At 43.0% G+C, this 27,548-nt stretch overlaps 1 protein-coding gene across 4 annotated transcripts in view; it reads left to right on the top strand.

Annotated features, from left to right (window-relative positions):
• Positions 1-27,341, top strand: part of nalcn (sodium leak channel, non-selective) — a 64,718-nt gene extending 37,377 nt beyond the window's left edge. For all 4 annotated transcript variants that reach the window (XM_076746580.1, XM_076746578.1, XM_076746579.1 and 1 more), the window contains 29 exons: positions 12,277-12,413; positions 13,234-13,375; positions 13,600-13,673; positions 14,839-14,940; positions 15,070-15,139; positions 15,734-15,825; positions 15,960-16,082; positions 16,396-16,452; positions 16,993-17,113; positions 17,198-17,329; positions 17,536-17,703; positions 18,535-18,639; positions 19,207-19,313; positions 19,403-19,523; positions 19,627-19,725; positions 19,827-19,920; positions 21,465-21,571; positions 21,673-21,747; positions 21,860-21,979; positions 22,075-22,143; positions 22,255-22,403; positions 22,547-22,640; positions 23,033-23,165; positions 24,157-24,272; positions 24,704-24,861; positions 25,461-25,611; positions 25,752-25,901; positions 26,037-26,154; positions 26,473-27,341. In XM_076746580.1, coding sequence (XP_076602695.1) covers positions 12,277-12,413; positions 13,234-13,375; positions 13,600-13,673; positions 14,839-14,940; positions 15,070-15,139; positions 15,734-15,825; positions 15,960-16,082; positions 16,396-16,452; positions 16,993-17,113; positions 17,198-17,329; positions 17,536-17,703; positions 18,535-18,639; positions 19,207-19,313; positions 19,403-19,523; positions 19,627-19,725; positions 19,827-19,920; positions 21,465-21,571; positions 21,673-21,747; positions 21,860-21,979; positions 22,075-22,143; positions 22,255-22,403; positions 22,547-22,640; positions 23,033-23,165; positions 24,157-24,272; positions 24,704-24,861; positions 25,461-25,611; positions 25,752-25,901; positions 26,037-26,154; positions 26,473-26,615 — 3,327 coding nt within the window. In that variant the 3' untranslated portion in view covers positions 26,616-27,341. The remainder of the gene's footprint in view (positions 1-12,276; positions 12,414-13,233; positions 13,376-13,599; positions 13,674-14,838; positions 14,941-15,069; positions 15,140-15,733; positions 15,826-15,959; positions 16,083-16,395; positions 16,453-16,992; positions 17,114-17,197; positions 17,330-17,535; positions 17,704-18,534; positions 18,640-19,206; positions 19,314-19,402; positions 19,524-19,626; positions 19,726-19,826; positions 19,921-21,464; positions 21,572-21,672; positions 21,748-21,859; positions 21,980-22,074; positions 22,144-22,254; positions 22,404-22,546; positions 22,641-23,032; positions 23,166-24,156; positions 24,273-24,703; positions 24,862-25,460; positions 25,612-25,751; positions 25,902-26,036; positions 26,155-26,472) is intronic.
• The last annotated feature ends 207 nt before the right edge of the window (positions 27,342-27,548 follow it).

The following is a 27,548-nucleotide window of genomic DNA, read 5'->3' as shown; positions in this document are numbered from 1 at the left end:
TATTTCCCACCCACAGCTGAGTGATTAGGCGCACTGACTGTAAAATTGCCTATTTTACAGGTGCTTCAATCACGGATATGGAGACTGACTATAAATAGACCATAGATGGTGATCACCCTCCCACAAGAGAACGCTTCTGCAAACATTTGGCAAAAGTCCATTGACATGGTCAACCTTTCATGGTCACATGTGGGCTGTGAGGGATGAGAAGCCAATTACAGAGTATGCGATGAATCATTTCTGCCTGCTGTTTGATGAATGACTTCATAGAGTCGCTACAGTAATGTTTGTTATTTGTCTCTAATGTGACTTGTGTCCATTGCAGGCTCTTTAAAAAAAAAGAAAAAAAATGACTATGTACCTAACGCCCCCCCACCCCCACCCCCTTGTTTCAGCGAGTGTTGGATATCAATCTAGAGTGACAAAAGCCACGAGTGTATTCTTTTGTCTGAGACATTTTCAATCCTTTCTTCTTCACAGGCGGTCAAACACACACAGTTACTGCGTTCAAATTAATTGGGAATAACGGAACAACAAATTGAAGCCGAATAAACTATTATAAGGAGTGTATTTATGCAAATCATAGAATTTTGTCTCGGTGTTATTTTGAAGTCAAATATGGGATGATGTCTGTGTTTTTGGGCGGAAAGTGGGACAAATGCCACACACAGGTTCACAGAACAGAGGATGATGTATACAGTGATACTATTGGTGGCATAATTAGTAGCTGTTATTGGCAAATGTGTCAAAGTCAGCTAATCAGAGTTGCATTTCCTGCCATACTGAACTTCAGTTTGTAGCTTCTGTGAAGAAAATTGTGTTTTTGAAAGTAGTTGGTGATACTGTATCTTGCAATGACGTCCCATTCCCCGTCATGCTCCACATGTGTCAGTAAAATCGGTTGGAAAACATGTCAGCTCCCCTTAGACGCCATTGTATTTTGCTTCTATCCATGAAAGACTTCAAGCGTACAAGACGTGTGTGGCTGCAGGTGTGCCAGCGGCGTCTGTATGTGTGTGTATGGTGTGTATGCGTCACACTGAAATGAAAATTCAAATGTGCAGCCAGGCTTTGAGCGATAAGGCCCACCTGCGCCGCACAATTAGGCATGATGACAGTGAACCACCCTTCAGATTATTTTCTATATATGCTGATAACTCAATGCCGATGTGATGTTCCATGTGACATCCGTCACACTCTTGTTCTACAGTCCTTTCTGACTTTAACATAAAGTAATGGCTATCAATGTACAATGAATTTATTTGTTTATTTGCATTGATGTAAGACCTCTTGGTACAATACTTCAGAGCTCTCCAGATTATTATTTCCAGGGTGCACTGGCTCTTTAAAGGTGCAATATGTGGGATTTATGGGGATATACTAGCAGAAACGTTATATACTTTTCGTAGTTATGTTGTCTTTTGCGTATAATCGCCAAAAATATATGACTTGTTGTGTTTTTGTTGCCTTAGAATGAGCTCTTTATAGATCTACAGAGGGATTGGGTCTTCTTCCACAGAGTCCACCATGTGGGACCTCCATGTTTCGACAGTAGCCCAGAACAGACAAACCAAAAACTGGCTCTAGAGAGCACCTGTTGAAGGGAAATCCCTCTGAGTCTAAACATATGATTTCAGCTCAAAATCACAAATTTCCCGTAAGGGGTTTTGCAGTCTCTATGGCACCCTCTATCCTTAGACCCTTATTAATACACACCATAGTGGCTGAACAGTCTGTTAGCTACTGGTATGTACAGACTGGCTTTATGACTCTGAGCTGAGAATAGAACTAATGTTAACAACTCTGTAAAGCTACAGTAACTGTGACAGATTGCATCATAAACATGCGTCTACAGGTCCTATAGTGCCGTACTTAAACGGCTTTTAACTTTCAACTTCATTAAGGTGGCAATGTTAAAGTGGCACTCAAATATATATGAACATCTCCTCCATTATTGCCAACATCTGTGCTCAGTGGATCATTAAAGAAGCAGGTCAACATGGATGGAGTTACCAGGCAACACCTTCTGGTCGTCATCATGTCATCATCAGGGCTGATTTTACGCTTTAACCTGTCACTTCATGCGAATAAGTGTGTGTGTGTGTGTGTGTGTGTGTGTGTGTGTGTGTATGTGTGTGTGGGTGCTTTTTTGTGAAGACTGTATCTGCCCATGTTGCTGATTTGATAATGACATCATCAGTAAAGCACGTAGCTAAAAACATCTGTCATCATTTGTATGCTGATGGCAGCTCAGCCTTACAGGGGAATGACTTGCATCTGTCAACCCCGACAGACCATTTGTCTTGATTTCGATTTTCATCTAAGAATCAAAGCTTGAAACACCAGGAGAAACACACAGGCATGGGAGTAGTCGTACTGTGATATGATCAGTATTAGCTCGCTGTGCTGTAATATCTGGTTGCTTTCATGTTGTGTGACGTGAGCTGTTCGCAAGAGAAACAGTTGTGAATTTGTGCATTATAATCACAGCCAGAGAACCGGAATTAAAACGATTTGCTTTGACGCACACTCAAACTCATGCTTACACAGGTGCATGTGCACACATGCATATGCACACACACACACACACACACACACACACACACACACACACACACACACACACGTGTACCTATGCACAAAGAGTGGTCATTGATAATTAGGGAAGTGAGAGTAAGCAGGGCTGCAGCTAATGAGCAATCATTTTATTCCACCATACTGATGAGCCAGGGGCGCAGAAGTAGCAGGAATTTCTTAATAGCACACCCGCTTGTACACACACACACACACATGCGCGCACACACACACAGACTTATGTATGCGTGTACCAGTGCACGCTCCACTCATCAGTGTTGATTAGGATAATGCATTTATCGCGTGAAATTAGGTTTGCTCGAAAATTTTAATGAAATGAAGTCTGGGACAGGAGACAGGTAGACAGCAGAGGAAAGCAGAAGTGACGGGAGGAAATAGATTCCCCCCTCACCCAACCTCCCGTCCTCCCCCCATATACACACATACATCAGCCTCCCAGGTGTGTTCCTGTTCAGAGCTGATGTCAAACTTGGGAGAGCACTGACCTGCTCATGAAATATCATTTTAAAACATTGATACAGCAGAAATTGTTTGGTTTTTGTTGTGCACTCAAGTGACGTTGGTATTACTTCGATAGCGCAGCAAAACTGGAGAAATTTTCACTAAGTTTAAGCATAATGTTTGATTGTTTCATGGTCAGGAAGTGACAACTTGAATCATTTAGTTTGTCAGAGTAAAGACACAACACAGCCTTTCGTTATTTTGCTAAATGAAATACTGCATATCTTCAGAATTTGATTTTGATTTGTTGTTGCTGCATTTTTGGATAATTACCTGGTGAGGAATGGTAGTGAGTTGCGTACACTATACAGAAACTTTGAAGAATCCATTAATGGAATTCGACATCCATTCTTAAGAGGCTGACATTTTCCTCTCTTGATACCCTTCATTCTTTTCCAGTGGTAAATGTTGACAGTGTTTTTTTTTACTCTCTCTGTTTTTTCCATTAACTTGCAATGTAACCACGGTTGACAGTGACCGTAAAACAGCAGACAGTCCTCGGCATAGATCTAAAATGTCAAAAGTGCCACCCAGAAACAGAGGAAGACCACAAGAATGGGCCAGTAGCTGCATGTGATCTGAAAAATGAGTTTGTCTATTGAGCGTTGTTGCTGCACCTTATTGCTCTACCTTCATCTATGGTGTCACAGGTCGGTGGGCTTGGTGGTGGGAGAGACTGATGTCCCATCTCCATCTAACGAATCATCCCTGTCCACAGAGGACTGTCTGCAGGACCGAGGGGAGGTGCAGGGAAAGGGGAAACTGTTTATCCTGTGCCGGTAGATATCAGCCAAATAGAAGAAGGTGTTTACCCCTAAGGGCAGAGATGATGATGATGATAATGTGTGTTTGTGTGTGTGTGTGTCGCTCTGTGTGTGTATGGGTACCAATTGTCAGTGGTGATAAATCTGAGCGTGCGTTTTTGCATACACACTAATTCTTCGCATTTCTTTGTGCGTTTGTGTGAAAGTGGGAGCGGATGGCAATCAAACAGGTCCTCAGGCCAGGTAGATGAGTCATAAGGAACACGTTTGGGAAATGTGCATATTCGGGAAATTGTGTGAGTAAAAAGCTAGGCAGAGAGCGAGAAAAGCTAAAAGCATAGCTGCCATGCCTTCATCCCCCGTCGGATTGCATACTGCATGCAGCATTTGAATCCTTTGCATATTGAGCTCTGAGACCTCTCACTCTGTCCTTTGACATTTTCTTCTTTCTCTCTTTCAAAGTCTGCCACATTCTTATAGGCAGAGAGCAGAGGCTGTAGCTGTGTGAGTGTGAAGCCTGTTGAGGACATATGTGCTCTACGGGCGCAGTAATGGCTTTCCTCTGTGGACTATTCGTCCTTAATGTATTCCAGATGAGCAGCTGCACGATAGCATTTCAGTTGTTGCGTTTCGTCATCGGTCTGAAGGTCACGTTTCACTGTCTGTCATGACCAGAAAATAGAAACGCAAACATTGTCTTTACTTATAAGCAGGCACCCGGAGCAGCCACCACACATACTGTACAGATGCTATACACAAGCACTGGGTTTGTGCTCAGCCTGTTTTTGGAGTAGAGTGTGATTGATGCACTTGTTGGGCAGTAAAACTGGTTTTCAGCCTGGTGCTGAGTCGGCTTCTTGACTAAATTATCTAAATTTAATTGACAGCTTACTACCTTATGGTATCTCATAGACATATATACACGTAGATACCATATAGCCCCCTGCTGTTCATTGGATTGATGCGTCGACGTGGCCGCCATATTGCAGAGCCTCCTGGAGCATTTACAGTAACTCTGTCAAGGCAGGAGGTCTTTCCACAATTAAAATCATCATAACTCGCTGAATTTTCAATTGATTTTTAAGCGGTTGGGTTTGTTAAGAATGCCAGACATGTATTTATGATGCCAAGTAATTGGTTAGATTAAAAATATGGGTTTTCATAACAAAATACTTTATCTTATATAGATAGTAACAGTGATGAACTGACCCTACCTAATTAATTTCTAAGTGTATTTTCTCAATGCATTGTTGAATGGCTGCCATAATATATAAAAAAGACGTATTTACAATAAACACTAAAATTAAATGATTAGGACAGGCTTCACAATTCTGTTTTTACTTACAGTCACATTTTGTTTGTTGAAGCAATACAAATTTTACTCTAATCTCTTAGAAATGTATAAAAGGAGTGATGATGATTGATATCATTTTCAGCACCTTACTGATATGTAACTTCAATGAAAATGTTCATCTTTCTTTACCTTACCTTATCAGGACAGTGACATGACTTCATGTTAGCTTGAAATAAGTATAACTTTGCACCTGTGATTATTATATTATTGTGATATTCTTGCTTGGGGTCAGAACCCTGGAGCAAGATGGCGGCGAAAAAGCTGCATCTCACAAGCCTGAAGTGGTATTTACTGTATCCATCTGTAATGGTACCTCTCATGATTGCTTCACCAGGACCTTATGCTAAAACTCAACTTGTGTCAAATCACCTTGTGTTTGTTTGTGTATGTTAAGTGTTAATGTATGCAGTAATATCTGTATATGTCTCAAAAATATACCATCGTTTGGGCCTATTTTAGTGAGAAGGTAAGATTAACCAGTCAAAGCTGAACAATTTCCAAAATTGGGTTCATGGGAGGACACACTCATGCAAATGCATTCCTTTCATTTGCTGGGCTGGCCATGCTCCTGGTAATTTCTCAAGGTGCTGTGATCGGATCCATTGTACGCTGTTCATGTGTGTACCCAGTAGCCTCCGGCCTTTGTCATTGAAGAGCCAGAGCCGCAATGGCCCCCGGAAAGGATTTTCTCCACACGCGCTCGCGGATAATTGTTGTGGTAAATATTAGATTCCCAGATAATCTGACCACGTGAGATCCAGTTTAAAGCTACACAAAGGACAAAGTGGACTGCTGTGCTTCATAGCTTGCACCATCTAACCATACTGCCATCTAGTGCAAGACCTACACACGCAGAATTTGAATCATGATTTGTTGTTGTTCAAGGATTTATGGCTGTGCCAGACAAATGGCATGTGTGACTTCTATGTGGCCATCAGTTGCGGTATGATGGATGATGATGGATGACTGTTCTTTCTCAGATCCCCAATATATTATCAGTTTAACAGACGCTGTTGTGAGGGAGGCCTCACTGCCAGATGAACATCCTTAAAGAAACACTGTGGCGAGCTCCACAGACAGAGGGTGTGACACAGAGGTAATCAGATTGCTGCCCCCGGTGTGTCAGGCTTGTCAAAGCCGGCGTGGTGAGAAGCATGGCAGTGACAGCGTGTGGTCGTCAGCTGAGTTGCGTCTATCTTCTTGTTCTTGTTCTTGATCTGGCATCGGCTGCGAGAGATCAAACAGGAGGAGAAGGAGGTGGGTGAGTGTCATGGAGTGAGCGCTAGAGGTGGAGGAAGAGAGAAACACACAGGAGAGGAAGGAGAGGGTGTTTGCTTTGGGTGTAAATGAGGTTTAGGATCAGTAGTCACTGTTCCACAGCTGTGACAGGAAAGCAGAGTGTCACTCAGTCAGGCCAACTAACACCTGATTGTTCTCAACACTGATATGTGTGCGTACATATGGGCTGGTGTGTTTGTGCATGTCTGCTCCGGGCTGCCGCCACCACGTTTCAGAAGGCGCTCAGCATCCAATGTACGTTCTGTTAAGGAGAATTTTAGTTTGATCAAATGCTTTATGGAGTGATTGTATTATGGCTTCCCACCAAGGATTTCATTATTTATGAATTAAACTAAAAGCCTGTCCTCCATTTGCGTGATTTAATGGACCAAGGACTTATTTGGGGATTTAGTGCAGGAGAAGAAAGGCGAGGAAGGCAGAGGGAGCGGAGAAAAGAGGAGCGAACCCCTTGGAGAATCCCGGTACAATGTGTTCTTATCTTTTGAATGTCACCTTCAGTTTTCTGTTGGAAGACACTCCAGACCCTGTGCGTCTGCCATGTTATAAAACTAGCATGAGCACACAAACACACGCTAACACACTTAGAGGTACACACAAACACAGGCACAACATTACCTGTGTCATAAATTATGTTGAAAAAAAATATATTTTTGTTGTTTTTTTGTTGGTGCATGTTTGCACTTGGCTGCAGTCACACACTTAGTGTTCAAACTGTGACTCTATGTTTTTAGTAAACTCATGCATTCAGTGTAACAATCCTGCAAACAGATGCTTGGCTAAAATGGAGGCGTACAAAGAAATGATGAGCAGCCAATTTGTTAGAGTTATTGATAGAACAGTGACAACCCAGCACCCAACCCAGTTAAATGTCATTGACTATCTGTTTTGTTCATATCCATAAATGTATATGTATGGACAAAGCAAATAAAGACACAATAATGCTTGAATATACTCTGTAAGTAGCTTTTGTTGATGTTTTTAACATTAAGATTAATCATTTTTTCTCAAACAAAGCATTTGAAAACAATACAAACAGCACAATACTTTATTTTTTGAATTCTCCATTTGGCATTTGGCGAGCAGGGATCATGGGAAAGAGAAGTGAATCACTGTTCTGTTGTGATCACTGCACATGGCATGAGCCTTAACCACTTGGGTAAAAATGGCGTGACAGCACAAGACCTGAACTCAAAGGCGCACAGATGAACACTATAGACTCTTGGATATCGAGGCAATGCTGTTAATGTATCCACTGTTGTTTTGGGTGTTGGAGGTAGCTATTAGAGGTTTACAGGCCGTGTGACTTTACAGCAGCTCCACAGCATGGCTCATTACCCAGCTAATGAGAGGAGAGGGTGACCCTGCTCACTCGCTCTCAGCTCTTCCACCCCTGGGTATTACTGCTGGACTGGCCCAAGGCCTGGGGAACCCAACCAAGACTGTGAGGGAGTGTTATAGTGAAAATAGGTTTGCATGCATGACAGGGACCGCGCTTGTGTTGCGATTTATAGATATTATATACTGATTTTCTTCCACTGTGCTGATAAGTAACTACCATGCTGAATGATGAATGATATAGAAAGTGGTGTATTAATACGAAAATGTGCAGCCTATGATCACTCATACACACATTGTGACACACACGCAGCTGTTGTCTGGTGTTGTTGGTGAATGGCAGGCTCTGATGTCTGAATGGTACGATGCAGATGACTGTACGTATATCCTCCCACAGGCACTTGACGAGTGTGTGTGGGCAGCAGTTTTGTAGGCGACTGTTCATCAGTTTCCTGTTGTTCCATTGGCTGCACTCACAGATATTCATATTCTATGTTTGCGTGCCTCTGAGGCACTTTCACAGCGCTGATCAGAAAGTTCAGACGAATGACACACATAAAACAAGTATTCACAGGCCTATCAGAGTCAATAACTAGTTCTTTTAATGAAGGCTAATTTTAAAATGCTCTAATGACCGGAATGCTTGTGAGAGATTTTGGCTTTTGATTTTGTACTGCCTTTTCAGTGATTTCCAAGTTGCGGGCTCACAGTTGGGGCATCAGTTGTTAGGTCAGCTTTTTGCTGCCTCTCCAATGTTCTGGTCTTTTCATCTTGAAACTGGATGAATTTAAGGTTGCAGACATCAAACAGATAAAGGTCCAACTTGCAGATGGGTTAGTCATTCTGTTGAGCATAGTTGTCATCATGGTATCAGGATGAGCACTGCCTGGAGAGGAACATAGCTGGTCTTAGAGCTGTGAAATAAAGCTGTCATGACAGCTTGGATGTGTTGTGTGTTATCATATTTATTATAAAGAGGTATTAATACTGAACCCAACAGTAAGTAGTGTCATTATGCAGGTGCTTTACTTCTTTGCCCTTCAAAAGAAGATTTTTTTTGCTTATTTTAAATGCTTTTCCGATCTAGTTTTCACACCATTCAGTGTTAGACTCTTCAGCGGTTTATCTTTGAGGCTTTATCCTCCCATGCTCCTATTGAACTATGCCTATGACTGAATTTGGTCTAATGGTAATGGTCAGCATTAGTTTTTCTTCTTCTCTCAGCGCTGGTCAGGAAAGAAAGCTGTGGAAATCCCGGATGGAAAGCTCCCCAGCTCAGCCGAGCCTGAAATTGGCTTGAATGGAGGGGGAAGCAGTGGCAGGTCACCTGAATGGGTCTCAAGGCAAAACACATTAGTCTCGGCTCCATTGTTACACCACCATACACTAAATCTCATCTGTGGCAAGCGAAGCAGTAGTTTTGATTTACCAGCCATTCACTGTGACATAAAGAGAAACACGGAGACATTTTCTTCCATACACACACACATGCGCACACACCCTTTTGTCTCTCTATAGTTTTGCGGACCCTCATTGACATAATGTATTCCCAAGGTCTAAAACTGAAATTGGTTCTCACAAAGATAGCTGTGAAAGAGACACACATACACGTTGGATGGGTTCAACGCATCACTGGGAAGGTTTGCTACCCCCATGTATGCAGGGGCAGTACCAGCAGGGGGTGATAATGACAGTAGCAAAGGAAAATTGTAGTATAAAGGACAACAAGATGCTACTGGATTTCTGTGACACTAAAACCAAAACAATGAGCTGAAAGACACTAAAATGCTCCATAAAGCTGAGGAGTTTTGCAGCGTGGAGTGATAGCTCTCTGTGGGTTCATTGCTACAAGCGATACCTTTCACACACAAATACGGGTATACAAATAGTCATGTTATCCATTGTTGGTACAGAAACATTGATCAGAGACACTTAAAGTACACTGACAGAAACAGATATGCAATGTGTATTTAAATGTATGTGTGCACTTGGACACAGGAGAAAGCGATTCTTCTTCTATGGTATGTTGCATGCAAAACCAATAATCGGTAGAGAATAGATTTCGCTAGTAAGTGCTCTGTTCCTGAGCTCTTGCATGTCCATGTGTGCTTTATTGACCCTATGTATTGACCAGACAAAAGGCCCAATGTGTTAGCACATACAGTTAATCGTGATCTATGGCAACTTCTAGGTGCACCTCCTCATCAGGTAAACCTTTTGCTGAACAGCCTTTAACAGTCTCAATAATTAAGGAAGCTACATGTTTGGTACTATCGCTGACAAACACTTCTTCTTGCATTGTCCTCCTGAACGTTATTTGCTATAAGGTGTCAGAGCACTTCCCAAAGAAAAGAATCTAAATGGTCCATGGTCAAATGGATTCCAATTTGTTTTCCCAGGGTGAATTGAAATTAAATTCAGTAAATCCTCATCTTATTTGTTTCCACAGTGGGTGGGTCCCCAGATGCAGCATATGCATAAGTAAAGAGATAAACCAAACTACTTGAATAAATGTACATCACTCACACTACACCGGTCTATTTATGAGAAAAGATTTTGATTGCAATTCTTGTTGAATGTCTATTCCTCACCTTGCAACTTTTTTTTTTTCTCTTTTGGGAAAATAGAGGGGAAGGGAGAATGGGAGATCAGTGAAGGGAGGATGCATTGAACAGAATCTGAAGCTGAAGCTGAGATTTTGAGACTGTGACAGTCTTGTATAAAGAGATGTGGGTAGATAATTTTTTTGACGGAGAATAACTGGTTCTCTAGAGAAGTGGAGAAAGGGAGATGGAGCACAGAGAGCAGCAAAGCACAATGCATGGCACAGAAAGTTTGGCTGTAACAGGATACTGCTGCAGAAGAGGGTGTAGAGCCTTGGCTAAAATGCACATCTCGCTGAGTTGGCCCAATTGATTAGGACCTCTGGGAACAGTATGGTCCATATTAATTCTCCTCTGTGTGTGTGCGCGTGTGTATGTGTGCATGCTTGTTTGTGAATTTTTGTTTGTGTGTGTTTCGCTTGCCGGGAATTCAGCAACCAAATGCACAGGTAGCATTTGAGATGACTGCAGCACTTTCTCCAAGTTTCACCCAGAGAACTGCAGGAACAAGCTCGCTATTTTGCTCGAACACATTTTTAGCTTCAGTTCAATACTGCTGAAGCAGATATAGGATAAGATGGTGTAAGACAGTTTATTGCTTTAAGCCATATTAGATCTACAGTCCACTTGTCTGTTTGTAATCATCCCTTAAGTTTTGTCTCATGCTTATTCTTCCATACATTCCTTTTGGTTTGCTTCTCTCTTTCACTTGTTTTAGTCTCTCTTCCTCCCTCTGTCTCTGCTTCTTTGTGCCCATGTCTATCTTGGGAGTCAGAATATAGACGGAAAGCCGAGGCAAGCAAATGTTGATGCATAATTCCGTCTTCACAGTACGCCACTCACCCACTCAGGGTAAAAAAGAAGCTCCCATATTTTAGTCTCCTAGTAAAAGAAAATGAATAGACAGATTTCCATTCCCTCCTTTTGTCAGGTCCCTCCTTCCCCCGGCTGTTATCCCTCACATACGAGGGGCTGTTCCAGTCGCTCAGGCGCTCGCAGTCAGACGAGCGCAGACAGAAAATACCAATACACACGAGCGGCGTCAAGTCACGTTTGCAGACAGACGGAAAATCTGACTGACAGAGGAGCATTCACAAGCCCAGTCAATATATTTCACAGCGGTTTCCTGCTCAGAATGATAAGCTGCCATTCACCAGTGCTCCAAAAGGAGTTCTCCTCCAGGCCTAATCTGCAGTGCATCGGGGGTTATCTCCAGGCACCCAGACAGAGAATACCTGCAAGGGAATTTCAATCAGCCTCCCCCATTTGTAATTAAATGGAAATAATTGGTTTCATTCCCTTTGTCATCTTTTTACTTCTCCAGCCTGTGCCACAGTGCTGAGGCCTGCTCACATGCACATTATTCTAACTGTCACTGCCTTTTCTTTTCTCCATTAGCCACTCCAAAGTAATATCTCCTTTTTTCTTTTGTTGCCTTCTCCATTCTTTTCTGAAAGTAAGTGGGATCTCATCCTAAATGTGATTGTCTGTACTGTTTGTACGTGTGTGTTTTGTAGGTAAGTGTGTTGCTGCCATCATCAGGCAGAAGCGTGAAGCTGCACTCTTAAGTCCTTGTTAAAACCTCTGCATTTCACAGTTTTCTCTTGCAATAGCAGGCTTAGTCTCGTGCTTTTTCTCCATAAATACCAAGGGTAACATCAAAATCCCTAAACTTTCCACACCCAAACTACAGCAAGTGTCTCCTTCTTTCCTTCTGTATCTTATTTAAATCCCTCTTTTCCTCATTCTCATCACTTTTCCCACTTTTATAGTATCCTGTCTTGCTCCTCTGTGCCTGAACTGGTTCTCTGGCTCCCTCCTTTAGCTCAAGCAAAGTGAAGCCAACGCCGACACCAAAGAGAAGCTCCCGCTACGACTAAGGATCTTTGAGAAGTTCCCCAACAGACCTCAGATGGTGAAGATCTCCAAGCTTCCATCCGATTTCACCGTGCCCAGGATCAGGTACACGGTCACAGGCGGACACACACCAAGTCATTTCATGCAACGTGCATTTAATGTTGACCTAAATGACTATTTTCCTGGTAAGAATCATGTTGCAGTATAACCCAGATCTCAGGCCATTTGAATAAAATTGTTAAATAGCTGTTCTAAAAACAGGCTCTCTGGTCAAAACATTCTTTGGCATATATTAAGTGAACCACTTTATGTTTTATCACCAGTAAGAGTTAGAGTCTGGCATAAAAGGAAGAAGTGGGTCACTAAAATGAACAACAAACAGACCACGTCAACAGAAAATCAAAGCACAAAAACAGTGTTTTATTGAGGAGTGATTTCCTCTTTATTGTGGAAACAGCCCCACAATGTGCATAAAAGATGCAAAGCCTTTTAATGCTGCCATCGTTTTCCTGATGTTTCTGACATGGTTTAAGGAAAAGCACCACAGAAAAATAGATAGCCAGTAATATTCTGCAACAAGTCCTTTTGTATCTTATGCAGTGTTTAGCAGGAGAGCACCTTTTAGCCAGAATGAAACTGTATCCCACACAGTGGACCTCATAATCAGTTTTTTCATTGGGATGCTGATTAGAGCACAGCTGGGTCCCTCACTCCCCCAGAAATCCCCCTCTGCCACCCATCTGCCAGGCTGCTGCAGCAAGAGATTCCACTGACATATTTTGCAGCTGAATTTGCATCAAGATGATCTGACGTCACAATACGGCTGATTTCCTCAATCTTTAAGCATATGAATTTCTTCAGTAGGAAAGCAGGCATTATGAATTCATCACATCTGCGTGTACGTGCCGTTTGTTGTGTCCTCCAGGGAGAGCTTTATGAAGCAGTTCATTGATCGTCAGCAGCAGGACACCAGTTGTTTGTTCCGGCGTCTCCCCTCCGCCTCATCCTCCTCCTGTGACCACTCCAAACGCTCAGCCATCGAAGACAACAAGTATATCGACCAAAAGGTGCTTTCACACACCCGTTCTCTTCCTCACTCACTCTTTTTTGTCTCATACATAATTCCATTTTCATGGCTATATATACAGAAGATAAACCACAGCAATAAGAACTACAGTAGCAGTAGCAAATCCTCCCTAATGTTTGCTGTTGTGTGTATAGTGTGTTTTTGGATTGTGCACTAAATTTAACAAACTGCCACTTAATGGACTTCCACTACGGGCTCTCTCAGCTTCGCAGGTCAATATTTAGTATCCGAGCTCGCAACCTCCTGGAAAAAGAAACTACTATCAATAAAATCCTGCGGTAAGACACATCCACGCCTCCCCAGTAAGCATGGTTTTGTTGATTTGCTGGTCAAAAGACATTAAGAGGTTAAAACTGGTTGAATTTAATCATTGTTTCAACAACATTTTACTAAGTGTATTTCAGTGTGCATTTGGGTTCATTGAAATGCCGCTGAAACAACAGTTGTCACCAAGATTTTTCAACCAAATCTCACCCAATCCCCCCACATATGTAAATGTCTTTTGACCTGCAATTTTAAACAGCTCCCCCCGTTTGACTGTCAGTTGTTTGTGTTCTTTTGTTTTTAATCAGGAGATTCGAAGATTTTGGATTGACACAGTCTTTGAAGACCCCAGCTAGATGTGTTTAGTATGCATCATCCTGAAATACATGCCAGCCTTTGTGTGGGTGAAAGTAATAATGTGTGTGCATATTAGATGTAGCTGTGCTGTAACAGCACTCTGGTATTGTTAATCCTTCTCGCTCTCTGTCTCACGCACACACACACAGACCCTCTTCAGACTCATTTATTGTCGCGGTGAAGTAAATGGATAATTTGCTGTTCAGCATGGCAGAGCTGGCACTAAGTGTAGATTAGCTCTCCGCCACCGTGTCCAATCTGGCTCGCTCCCCCCACCCCCCGCCCCCCCTGCCTTATTCAGTCAGTCTGAAAGATAGACAGCATATCAGTAGTCATAACACGTTCTGTCTGGCCTGCCATCTTCCACACAAACACACAATTAGGCTCACAGTCGCACCAACATAGGCAAACATACACACAGCATACGCAGGCACTCATGCATGCTTACTGCCAATAAACAAGTAATCACTCCGAGTCTCCATAAATGATTAAAGTACACACAGTGCTGGTGCCCACAGTGTCATTAGCTCTGTTCTGGTACATGACTCTGTTGTTAGCCAGAACAGACAGGGATGCCCAGACTCACACACACACACACACACACACACACACACGCACACACACACATAGTCTGACTAATGGAATGATTTGAACCTGTTTTAAAATGCCAGACTGGATCGCCACTCATTTGGACCCAGAATGGCAAAGACCACGTGTAGCCTGTTGACCAGATCCTGCTGTGTTGTGATATGCCAGCTGTTGTCCTCACGCACTGTTATTTTTTAACATTGTCTTCATTTTGATCATGTTTGTGTTTCCCAGGGCTTGTACCAGACAGCGTATGCTAAGTGGATCCTTTGAAGGCCAGCCAGCCAAAGAACGCTCCATACTCAGTGTCCAGCATCACATACGGCAAGAGCGCAGGTCTGACAGCACACACACACACACACACACACACACACACACACACACACACACACATCCAGAAATGCAAATAAGTGTAATCTTAGGGACCTGCACAGTACTATACCTGTATGCTTTTTGAATTTGCAGATCACTGAGACATGGCTCCACTAGTCAGAGGATCAGCCGTGGGAAGTCCCTGGAGACACTTACCCAGGATGTGAGCACGCACGCACACACACGCACACACACACACACACACACACACACACACGCACACACACACACACACACACACACACACACACACAAAACCTGACAAACATCTTGCACTGTCAGTTTGTATGGTCTCAGATTAGCTGTTAGCTCATAATAGCTCAAACAAGGCTGTATGTATTTATTCCACCAGTATTCCTTAAAGGTTCAGTGTGTAGGATTTAGGGGCATTTATTGGCAGAAATGGAATATAATATTCAGAATTATGTTTTCCTTAGTGTATAATCACTTGACAATAAGAATTGTTGTGTTTTCGTTACCTTAGAATGAGCTCTAGAGAATGAGAGGGAGTGGTTCTTCTTCCATTGAGTCTGACATGTTGCACTGCCATGTTTCTACAGTAGCCCAGAAAAGTCAAACCAAACAATGTTTTGTGTGGCCACAGTAGTTCCTCCAACACACTTGAGGGACAGGGGTGAGGCGAGAGCTATCCAGTTGGTTGCAATCTGCAACCTCAACACTAGATGCCACTAAATCCTGCACACTGGACCTTTGAAATGCGTCTTTTATCATTTCATTCTCACCCCTCTCTTCACAGCATTCCAGTACAGTACGCTATCGTAATGCACAGAGAGAGGACAGCGAGATCAAGATGATCCAAGAGAAGAAAGAACAAGCAGAAATGAAAAGGTATTCACTCACATCCACCTAATATCCACCTGTAAAGCAGGTTTCTGACAAAACATTTTCTCTATTTGCTTTGTCAGTGATACATGTATAGTAACTGGTGTTTGTCCAATCTCTGTGCTTGTTTGGCTGAACAGAAAAGTCCAGGAGGAGGAATTAAGAGAAAATCATCCTTACTTTGATAAGCCACTGTTCATTGTGGGGCGGGAGCACCGCTTCAGGAACTTTTGCAGGATGATTGTTCGCGCTCGCTTCAATGCGTAAGATCAGTCTTTTATCTGAATATGCTTCTCTTGGCAGCTTCTCGTGGCTCTGAATAGTCACATGTTGGACTTTAGCACTCAACTTCGAATTTGTAACATGATACCAATAAACTCCATAAAGGCATTCATGTTTACCCACCTGTCTATGATTTCTTTATGCCAGTGTTATACCAGTTTTTACAATGTTAAATCTGCAGCATATTAGCAGCAAAGGTGAACGTCCTGGTTTGAGTTTGGCTCGTAAGACAGTTTCACGAAGCTTTTTTCAAAATCTTGACAATTTATTTTCTTTGTGTGAATTCACATCTAGATCCAAAACTGACCCCATAACAGGAGCTGTGAAGAACACCAAATACCACCAGCTGTAGTAAGTGTGATGAATTATTGATTCCTTCACCCGCTATTGATCTCTTTGTTCCACAACAGTGGAATATTTATTAATACTCTAGCTTAATTGCCTGCCTGTGATGCTTCCCGAAAACTGTGGTTAGGAATGAAAATTGTGAAGTGAAGAGCTGTGAAATAGATTTCACCCATTATGCAACCTGATTGTAATTCATCCCAGCGCAGAGTCTGATTATTAAAGTGAGAGGCAGTCCTTTGTATCAGATACTGTTGGTGCCGGGGGATTTTTACTGACTACCTGCTGTAGAACAGATTGGTCTGCTCACACATGTGCGCACACACACACACACACACACACACACACACACACACACACTCACACACACACACACACAGTCTCTCTCATACCTCTCCTCATGTAATCCTCCTTCTCTCTTTGTCTGCCCCCATTCTTTCTCTTGAATTGTCCCTGAGTGTTAGCTGGTTTGCAAACCAAATAGCTAACGCCCAGTTTCTCTGTGTATTCTAAAAAATACCTATGTTAATATGTGTGTCCCTGCAGCGATCTTCTGGGCCTTGTCACCTATTTGGACTGGGTTATGATTGTAGTAACCATCTGCTCCTGCATCTCCATGATGTTTGAATCACCCTTCACCAGGGTCATGCACGTCCCCACGCTGCAGGTATTAAAGGCAGATGGATCGACGAACAAGCGAGCGGTTGCGTGGTTGCACACGTGCTGTTAACGCCCATGCCCTCTGTTTCAGATTGGGGAGTATGTGTTCGTGATCTTTATGAGCATCGAGCTCAACCTGAAAATCATGGCCGATGGTCTGTTCTTCACCCCAACGGCTGTCATCAGAGACTTTGGAGGAGTCATGGACATCTTCATCTATCTTGTGAGAAATCTGATCTTCATTTAAACATTGCAGTGTTCATCATAGTTTGTTAGCCTCAAACTCAACCTCTCAGGTGCATCTCACTTGCATGTATATAATGCAAAAGGCTGGTTTTAGTCGTTGTTCAGTGGTAGGGTGCTGCAGAATGCTTTCCTTCCCCCTAACCATCCATCACTGCCCTGCTGCGCCTCTCCTCCCTGCTGTAGGTGAGTCTGATCTTCCTGTGCTGGCTGCCTCCTGACGTCCCTCCTGAGTCTGGGGCTCAGCTGCTGATGATGCTGCGCTGCCTGCGTCCGCTCAGGATCTTCAAGCTGGTACCCCAGATGAGGAAGGTGGTGCGGGAGGTTCTCAAGGGATTCAAGGAGATTTTCCTGGTTTGTGGTTGGCTGTGAACATTTGCCACTTGTGTGTGTTATAATGTTGTAACTATTTCCAAATTCTACCAGCTTTAAAGTGTTCCTTACATTATATTACTATAATTACATTATCTGTATTGATTTAGAATATACATATACACACACACACACGCACACGCACGCACACACACACACACACACACACACACACAGACACTCTCCTCTCACCCTTTAGCTAACTTGTGACCACTTACATAGGAGAAAACTCTAGGAAATAATTGGGAACCTAAGTGCTGATAAAATAAAGCGTTACCTGTGTTTTTCTTATGTGGCAGGTAGTTATTTGTTTCTGATTCGCTTCAGTGCATTGTAACATTAAACGTCATTTTCGTGTGATGATAGGCCTTGAATGCAGCGCTGTTTGGAAAATAGTCACAAAAAAGCTTTGAGATGTCTAAAAAAAAAAACAACAACAACTATATGCTTTGGAAAGCACGTTTGCAGTCAAGTATTTTATGATTTATAATGCATGGCTTAAAACATGCAAAATACCACCAGGATTTGAACACAAATGCATTTTATTCATCTTTATTGGATTGTGCTCTTGATGTTATTCCATTCCTGGCCATTTCTGGGCTTTGCTTACATTTTTTGTTGTGCCTACCAAGGATTTTATTATATTATCACAAGCTTGCAATAGTTACTGATCCTCTCTGGGTCTGACTTGGATTTTCCCAGCTGAGGTCTCTACATCCGCAGCTGTCTGACACCCTTATCTTACTCTCTAATCTCACAGTCTTGGATTATGTTGAACTGTCTGCCTTAAACTCATGATTGATTCTCCTGCAGGTTTCCATTCTGCTCCTCACACTAATGCTGGTGTTCGCAAGCTTCGGAGTTCAACTGTTTGCCGGAAAGCTTGCCAAGTGCAACGACCCCCATATCCTTAAACGGGTACAGCAAGAAACATAATCTCCACACTAAACCACCCCATCCATTCCACGCTCCCTGCAGAGAAGCACAAGTACAAGGGGTTTCCCCTGTCAAATCAATAATCCGGTGGTTCCTTTTATCCGACTTTCTTAACAACAGTCATTATACTTCTTTCATCTTATTTCTGTATAATCATTTAGTATTGAAACCCCTTTTCACACTATAGTGCTCAGTGCTTCTATGGAGAGTTCCAGTTTTTTGCAACTGGCATTTTATCTTTGCAATTTGAGTTACTGTTCTAAATAATCATTACATTATTCCAACTGTACTGCAGTGAGTGTTATGTATTTATATGGCTGAATAACACATTGCATATCAATGAGGAGAGATACATTGTCTTCAAACTGTTATGACTCTTTAGTTAAGATAAATTATTAAGACTGCTTATGCATTATGCAAAAGCAAGTACACTGCTCGTGTCATATTCTCATTTTCTTTCTTTTCTTCCATCTTTTTTCTGCTTTACCCTCTGTTCTAATGGGTGCTTCATTCCTCATGCTTTGCTGTAAACTGTGTTGTTGGTTTCAGGACGATTGTCATGGTATATTCCGGATAAATGTCAGCGTTTCCAAAAACCTCAACCTGAAACTGAAGCCCGGAGAGAAGAAACCTGGCTTCTGGGTACCAAGAGTCTGGTATAGCTGCTCATTTTTCTGCTACTGTTTGATTTAAGATTGTTTTTTTTCTGCCAGAGATTGATGTAATCCATTCTATCCTTCCTCAGGGCCAACCCTCGTAATTTTAACTTTGACAATGTGGGAAATGCCATGTTGGCTCTGTTTGAGGTGCTGTCACTCAAAGGCTGGGTGGAGGTCCGAGATGTCATTATTCACCGCGTTGGACCGGTACTGAACCTCACTCTACCTAACCTTACCTTTCCCTCTTTTTCACTGCTGTTTCCTCCATTCTAACAAAGCTGTAACAGTTTAAACACCTCTGTGCCTGCAGATCCATGGCATCTACATCCATGTCTTTGTCTTTCTTGGATGCATGATTGGACTCACTCTGTTTGTAGGCGTCGTCATTGCAAACTTCAACGAGAACAAGGTAAGAGTCACACACATATGGATCTTTTAAGATTTCATGGTCTTTTTACGTGTGTGTGCCTTACGTGTGACATTTAAATGTGTTGTATTTCTCACCGTCAGGGCACTGCTCTCCTAACAGTCGACCAGAGGAGATGGGAGGATCTGAAGAGTCGACTGAAAATAGCCCAACCTCTCCACCTGCCCCCTCGCCCAGGTGCTCACACATGGAAAAAAAAACAAAAAAACAACAAACACATGCACCAAATACTTCAGTAATAGAGTATCAAGCGCAACATAATGAAAGTCACGTCTGGGCCCCATTCTCTGATTGATCATGTGGAGTGCGCTGGTGCATTGTTAAGTAGCACCTGTGTGATTAATCCATATTTAATTTTCCTTGTTTTTCATTGAGAATTGATGCCTGTAGGGATTCATCATGACACCCAAATGATGAGCCACAGCAGGAATGAAAAAGCCGAACGGGAGAACAGATAACACGAGTGGCCCAGACACTGAATCACGCCTGTCACACACTTCTACAGGAAATTTATTTACCCAATTGATCAAAGTCTCACACTTCTGTTGTAGTAAACTACCAGCTTTGAATTCACATTTATGGACAAACAGCAACTGGATGAATGTGAGGTTTACTTAAATTTGAAACACAAGCAAACTCTGCATTGCCGTCGATCACATGTCAGCATGGGAGTACTGAACGTTTACACTGTTGCTCTTCCTCCTGTGATGAGAGTCGTGAGAATAGTTGAAATGCCTCAGAGACAGTGTGGGAAATCGCCTGTTAGTTCAGTTGAGGCTGAGAACTAACAGAAAATCAATGGCTTCAGTTTTAGTCGGCAGTGCCGCTGACACCAGCAGTCTCAACCTGACTTTGATCCACGTCCAAAGGCCCTCGGCACTGGCGCCACTCACTCACTCCTGGCAGATCATTACAGCACTGAGCTGGCCTTTACTCACACGCTCCTACTCAAAAGTACTTGCAAAAATTGCCTCTGTGGTCAGCAGTCGTATGCAATCACAGAGCCTGCCGCTGGACGTACTGTTGTTACTTTTCTATTTTATGTTCATTAAACTGCCCTGCGTTTAGGTGGACACAAGGGACAGACGTGACAAAGATTTACAACAAGGATCTCTTCTAACAAGGATTTGTTGTGACAAGGATAAAATGCCACACAAAGCTAGAATGCTGGCAGGAAACAAGTATGAACTTGAAATGCAAGTCTATTAGGAATTTTACAGCTTTGCAGTGGCAAACAGATTATAGAATCATTAGGTAGAGTTAGAGTGGGCTTCCGTAATGGCCAGTCACATCAACCCGTCTCATCGTCTTTCAAATGGAGATAAGTTCAATGTATGTTTTAGGAGGCACTGAAATACTGAGTCAGTTTTGAAACCAGTGAATCTCATTCACAATTCTCAATTCACTAAATCTAAGGCACATTTGCACTGTTGGGTTTTTACCTTATCTTGACACAAACCAGTCGACATAAAATGAGTGTGTGTAAGACCTGCAGCACAGTTGTCACACTGAAAAGAACACCCAAGCAGTCCATGAGCGCCATCTTCAGGACAGTAAAGGATGCTGCCACAGATTCAAGCACATGCTAACTTCTAAAGACCACCGCGACAGTCGACTCAGACATTCAGATCTGATCCCTGACTTGATCAGAGAGAACCACTCTGGTGCAGTGAACATATTGCAGGTGTCAATAATTCTCTGGTCTTCTCTCTGCCTGACAGAAAACGGGGGTTTCCGAGCCAAGATGTATGACATTACCCAACATCCCTTCTTCAAACGGGGCATTGCTGTGCTGGTGTTGGCACAGTCAGTGCTGCTCTCAGTCAAGGTGAAGCCATATCACAGGGCATCATGTCATTTCATTTGTGCGTGTATGAAATAGAGAATTTGAACTGACATGTTGTCACGTGTGGATCTGCTCTTCTCCAGTGGGACGTAGATGATCAAGTAACATTTCCTCTCGCCACCATGTCAGTAGTCTTCACCTTTATATTTGTACTGGAGGTGAGCCGCCTGTGATCCCATCTACTCACGCATCAGTTTCAAGGTTTCACTTTGATTGCCTGCTCTGGGTGTAGACGTCTGTCTGATGTTGCTTGTTGGTGCCGTTACGCAGGTGACCATGAAGCTGATAGCCATGTCTCCAGCCGGTTACTGGCAGAGCAGGCGGAATCGCTACGACCTGCTGGTCACATCACTGGGTGTCATCTGGATAGTCCTGCACTTTTCCTTACTGGTTAGACAAACTACTGTCACATCAGGTTTTCAACTTTTTTGAAATCAGGGTTGGACATCACTGTACTCAAATAACTCAAATATCTTTCCCATTAGAATGCATATACCTATATGATGGGCACATGCGTGATCGTCTTCAGGTTCTTTACAATATGTGGGAAGCATGTGAGTATATTGTTTCGTGCAAGAACATACTTGAGTGTCATTTGCCAAGAATGTGCATTATAACAACAATACATGCCTCTGAATGTGTGTGTCTGTGTGTGGTGAATAAAGGTGACTCTGAAGATGCTGCTGTTGACTGTTGTAGTCAGCATGTACAAGAGCTTCTTCATCATCGTGGGCATGTTCCTCCTTCTCCTCTGCTATGCATTTGCCGGCGTCGTTCTCTTTGGAACAGTCAAATATGGAGAGAACATCAACCGGTAAGGGTCCTGTTTATTGAGCAGACCCTGACTTCATTATGCTGCTTGTTCCAGCTGATGATCACTGCAGGCTGAGTGCAGTAGATGCAGTAAAACACATCTTTATAGAGTTGTCTGATTCTGTCTGTCTCCCCGAATTGCAGGCATGCCAACTTCTCCACAGCGGGCAAGGCTATCACTGTTCTCTTCCGTATTGTCACAGGGGAGGATTGGAATAAAATCATGCATGACTGCATGGTAAGATGCGCCGCAGGTCTAACACACTTCGCGGCAGACAAAAGAAGAGACAAACTATTATATTTTGTGTTGAAAGGGTCACTTCACCTCAATTTTCTGCCCCTACCCCAACACAATGGAGGCGAGTGGTTATTTGTTTGTGATGCTCACAGCAAAATTAACAGTCTCTCCGGTTACTTCCAGTTGTTGGATACTCCACAGACCTCACTGTCAGCAGTTTTCACTGGAACTGCTTTCGAGCAAAGAAATGAAAATGCTGACATGGTTATCTGCATTGCAAGATATCACTATGTAAATAAGAATATGTTGTTGTTTTTGTAGCTTGGTTGAAACAACCCTTTAATGTAACTTTTCAGGGGGCATATGCAAATGATGTTTTTTTCTGTCCTCAGGTGCAGGCCCCATTCTGCACCCCAGACAAACATCGTTACTGGGAGACGGACTGTGGCAACTACGCTGGAGCGCTTATCTACTTCTGCTCTTTCTACGTCATCATAGCCTACATCATGCTCAACCTACTCGTAGGTCAGTGTGTGTATGTGTGCTTGTATCAATGGCGTTTCCATTATGGGAGTTCTTGTGAAAAATCCATTACATTTTAGGATTGAGATTTTGATTGAGGTAAGGGCAACTTTCCAGGGAATGAATGGGAGTCAATGCAATGTCCTAAGTGACAAACACAAGTGTGTGCATGCATAAAAGACATCCATAAGGATGACAAGCCTGTGCTTTGGCTACAGCATTTCATTTTTCATTTTCTGCCTCATATTATGCAAGACTGAAGAACCCATCAAGCACACTTGTGTGTAGTTTTGTCATCTCTCCAAAGGGACAGCAAAGAGTTTCTCTAGAGACAAGATTTGAGTTTATTACAGCTTATTATCTGTGCAATGATCAGATCCTTTCAGAAATGAGTATTTCTTAATCATGTCGGAGGGTGTCACACAAGAAGAGGGAAGCAAACCAACTATCAACATCCTTTGAATATAATCCACAGTGTGTACTCTCTGGTGTTGTTGACTCTATCTGTAGCGTTCGCTTCTGAATGGGTTGCATTCTCATTTGGAAAGCCACAGATGGTGAACTACAAACACAGATACTGTACTTATTATGATATGAGAGCCACTGCTGACCTTCTGCAAATAGTGTGAAAAATAAAGAACCCTGAAAATCACATATAGATAGAAGCAATGTATGCAGATGGTTGTATGAATAAAAGCAAACTAGAGCATGGAGTGGAAGGTCATGGGGATCATCTTCGTGCTTGTGTTGGTGTCATGATTCATTATTCTAACAGTCTGGGTCTCTATCAACCCATTACTGTGACATCAGTCATTAGGGCTCCCAGACGCCTCATGGCATCATAAAATAAATAGATGTTTAGAGCTCTGAAGGGCGGTAGAACAACCTGTGTCATTGTACAGATGATATCTGATGCATCTTAAAATGAGAACAGACACTGCTGTTATGAAAAATGTGCATCTGTGAGTATTGATATCTGTTGCTATTGCCGCAGCCATCATCGTGGAGAACTTCTCTCTGTTCTACTCCACCGAGGAGGACCAGCTACTGAGCTATAATGACCTGAGGCACTTCCAAATCATCTGGAACATGGTGGATGACAAACGGGAGGTGAGAAATTAGCGACAGGAGAGAGGATGAGGACACAGCAGAGGGGAGAGGATGACGATCGTATGGCTGTGAGCAAACGATAATATGGAGAAGATAAAAGCAGGATGAGACTTAATGAGATGGGCTGAAGGGAATGAAGATGAGTAATAGGAATAAAAGTAATTAAAACAGTGGCGGCTGGATTAAAAATGTAGACCCCCCACCTCCATTTGTCTATGATGTCATCCAGATGTACTGAAGGCTTTTCTTTTTAATTGTTTATGCAATCACGTACAATTATAACACGCAGAACAATATGTCAGCAGCATTACACTTAAAAAGAATGAGACATCACAAGTTCAACACAAATCTCGAAGAGTTCAAATTCAGGTCTAAGCCTCAGCGTTCACCACCTCTCCCCCTCCTCAATAACCCTGTGACTGTTCCTCCAGGGCGTGATCCCGACATCCAGGGTGAAGTTCCTGCTTCGTCTGCTCCGAGGCAGGCTGGAGGTGGACCTGGACAAAGACAAGCTGCTGTTTAAACACATGGGCTATGAGATGGAGCGACTGCACAGTGGAGGAGATGTGACCTTCCATGATGTGCTCAGGTAAAGATGGAGCACCACATAGGTGAACACAGTGCAACATCACTGCTGAGCTGTACCCTCCTTTGCTGCCTTAGGATTTGTCTTCAAAGAAAAAAAAATGGATTATTTAATAAATTAACATGCTTCTACAACTAGGCAAGGTTTGAATGTAAATACACACCTGTTATATCAGGTCCAAATCTCTGAGTGGAGCTGCAACAGAGATATTTGCCCTTTCTGTCCAATTAAAATCCTGCTCAGAGGGATCTTCTGCGGAGGGGCTCTTTATTATGCACAGGACAGAGCAAATTGTGTGTAATGAAAAGAAACATTGTGACTGGATGTCTTAAACACCTTGACTCAAATAATTGGGGGTCATGGAAGTGTAGAGTTGGTGATATTACATCCCATCATTGCAGGGTTTCGAGGTCTTCAAACTTCACTTCGGTCTCGGTGCTGTTTCTGAGCAACGTAGACTTGTACAGCTTCACCTGTAGTGTTGTATTTTTGCTTTAAAGCTCTGATAATATTCCTCTGAATGTGTCCCTCTGTTGGCTGTATGTCTCTGTGTGTGGGGTTTGTTGTGTTTTTTGTGTGGTTGTGTGTGTGGAATCATACAGCATGCTGTCGTATCGCTCAGTGGACATTAGAAAGTCTCTCCAGCTGGAGGAGCTGTTGGCCAGGGAACAGTTGGAGTACACCATTGAAGAAGAGGTTGCCAAACAGACCATACGCATGTGGCTCAAGAAGTGCCTCAAACGCATCCGGGCGGTTAGTGTCCCAACAGAACACACACAAGCATGCCTTGAGAAAACACACTCTTTACCAGGGTTGGTTTTTTGTTGTTGTTGTTGTTGTTCCCATGCGTACAGTACCACACACTGACGACATGTGTCCGTGTGCACTTGCAGAAGCAGCAGCAGTCGTGTAGCATCATCCACAGCCTGAGAGAGAGCCAGCAGCAGGAGCTGAGCCGCTTCCTCAACCCCCCCAGCATCGAGACCACTGTGCCAAGTGAAGACCACAATGCTAACAACCCAGACAACCCCTCGCAGCCTGAGGTAAAGCCAGGCATCCATACCAACGCTGCATACACACTCACACTTGCTCACAGCTTGATATGTAGCAAGCGCATTATACAATCTGCAGGTGTGCGCTTGCACTGGTGAAAAAAATTTTATGTCCCCTTTGTTTAGATGAGTGGTCTCCAGCAGCTTCTGAGCCCCACGTTGTCAGACAGAGGAGGCTACAGGCAGGACTCTTCAGACCTGGGGAGACCACAGAGGAAGCTGGGACAGTGGCGGCTGCCTGCAGGTGCATACGCCGCTGCATACTGTTTAGTAGAAGTAGCATGGTTCTATAGAGGACGTCGCGTTAAAGTGACTCTGAAGCAGAACGAATCTTTTCCCAAGTTTGTCTCTCTGCCGTAGAAAACCAGGGTTCTATGTGACTTTGTATTTCAGAAGAAGTCATTTATTTGTGCAGAAAAGTTGGTTTTATTTAGAACAGCAACCTGGCAAGAGGCAAGGGCCCTTTTTATGTGGAACTTTAAATATCAAAGACAAAGAAACGCGGGCTGATAAGACGAGAGTCAGGCTGTGAATCCTCCGTTTTATCCCTGTGTTGTGTCAGGTCGCACAAGCGTCAAGTCCATAGTGTATAAGATGAACCCTGTCAACGACGAGGCTTCTTCAGGGTCCGAGGTGAAGAAGTGGTGGACCCGCCAGCTGACTGTGGAGAGCGACGAGAGCGGCGACGACCTCATCGACATTTAGAGAATGAGGCGCGGCACATCCTGCCGTGTCTTTACAGATGAGCTGGGAAGCTTGCTGGCTGACTCCGAGTTGTTTCATTTCCTCTTGCTCTCCCCCGATCAATGCTTTTTTCTAGTCTTTTTTATCCAGGTTGAGAACTGTTCAGTAAGTATTATAGGCTGCGTGTGCAGGTTATCAACGAGACTCGTTGAGCCGCTGTTTTGACATGCGGTGACGATTTCGTACTTGTGGGGGATTTCATCTTTTTCCTCTGTGATTTCCACTCATTATGGTTACTGAGTTTTTCTATGCAGGCACATCTGGTGTTAAAGCAGACTGCGGCAGGAGAGGAAATGACCCGAGAAGCTGCTGCTGTGTGTGTTTTCTACTGTTCTGCTGTTTCATGACAGCAGCTCTAATAATTTGTGATGTCCTTCCACGTCAATGCTTTGTCTCTGTCCTTCTGTTTTGATCCACGTTGTCTCCTCTGATCGTTTAAATGTCAATTTTTCATCTAGTCACTTTATACTTAAATCAGGCCTCTTGTTCTCGTTGCGAGAACAAGCAGATGAAAGCAACTTTTAGATTTATGACTGTGAATGTAATTAAAAGTCAGATCTATCTTATGTACTTGTGTGGAGTTCAAACATGAAATATTTTGTAAATTATTATAAATCTGTAGCTTTATCAAGTATTTAATTATTCTAATAAAGGCCTGCACTGCTGAGGCATCTATGAGCAAAAGAAGCGTCAGATGTCATTTCCTTTACATTACACCACATACTTTCAGCTTGTATCCAATGAGGGAATTTAACCTTAATGTGAGCATTTCCCCAAATATACTGATACATAAAGTAAGATGTCCAATGAAAACCACATATCTCCAAATTTGGTGATTTTGATTTTTTCAGATAAGCAGAAGGATTTAATGACAGAGATGAATGCTTCTTGCTT

The sequence above is a fragment of the Chaetodon auriga genome, chromosome 13 (genome assembly GCF_051107435.1).
Source record: "Chaetodon auriga isolate fChaAug3 chromosome 13, fChaAug3.hap1, whole genome shotgun sequence".
NCBI lineage: Eukaryota > Metazoa > Chordata > Actinopteri > Chaetodontiformes > Chaetodontidae > Chaetodon > Chaetodon auriga.
Note: the sequence above shows the minus strand (reverse complement) of the source record. Positions and strands in the feature narration are given on the sequence as shown.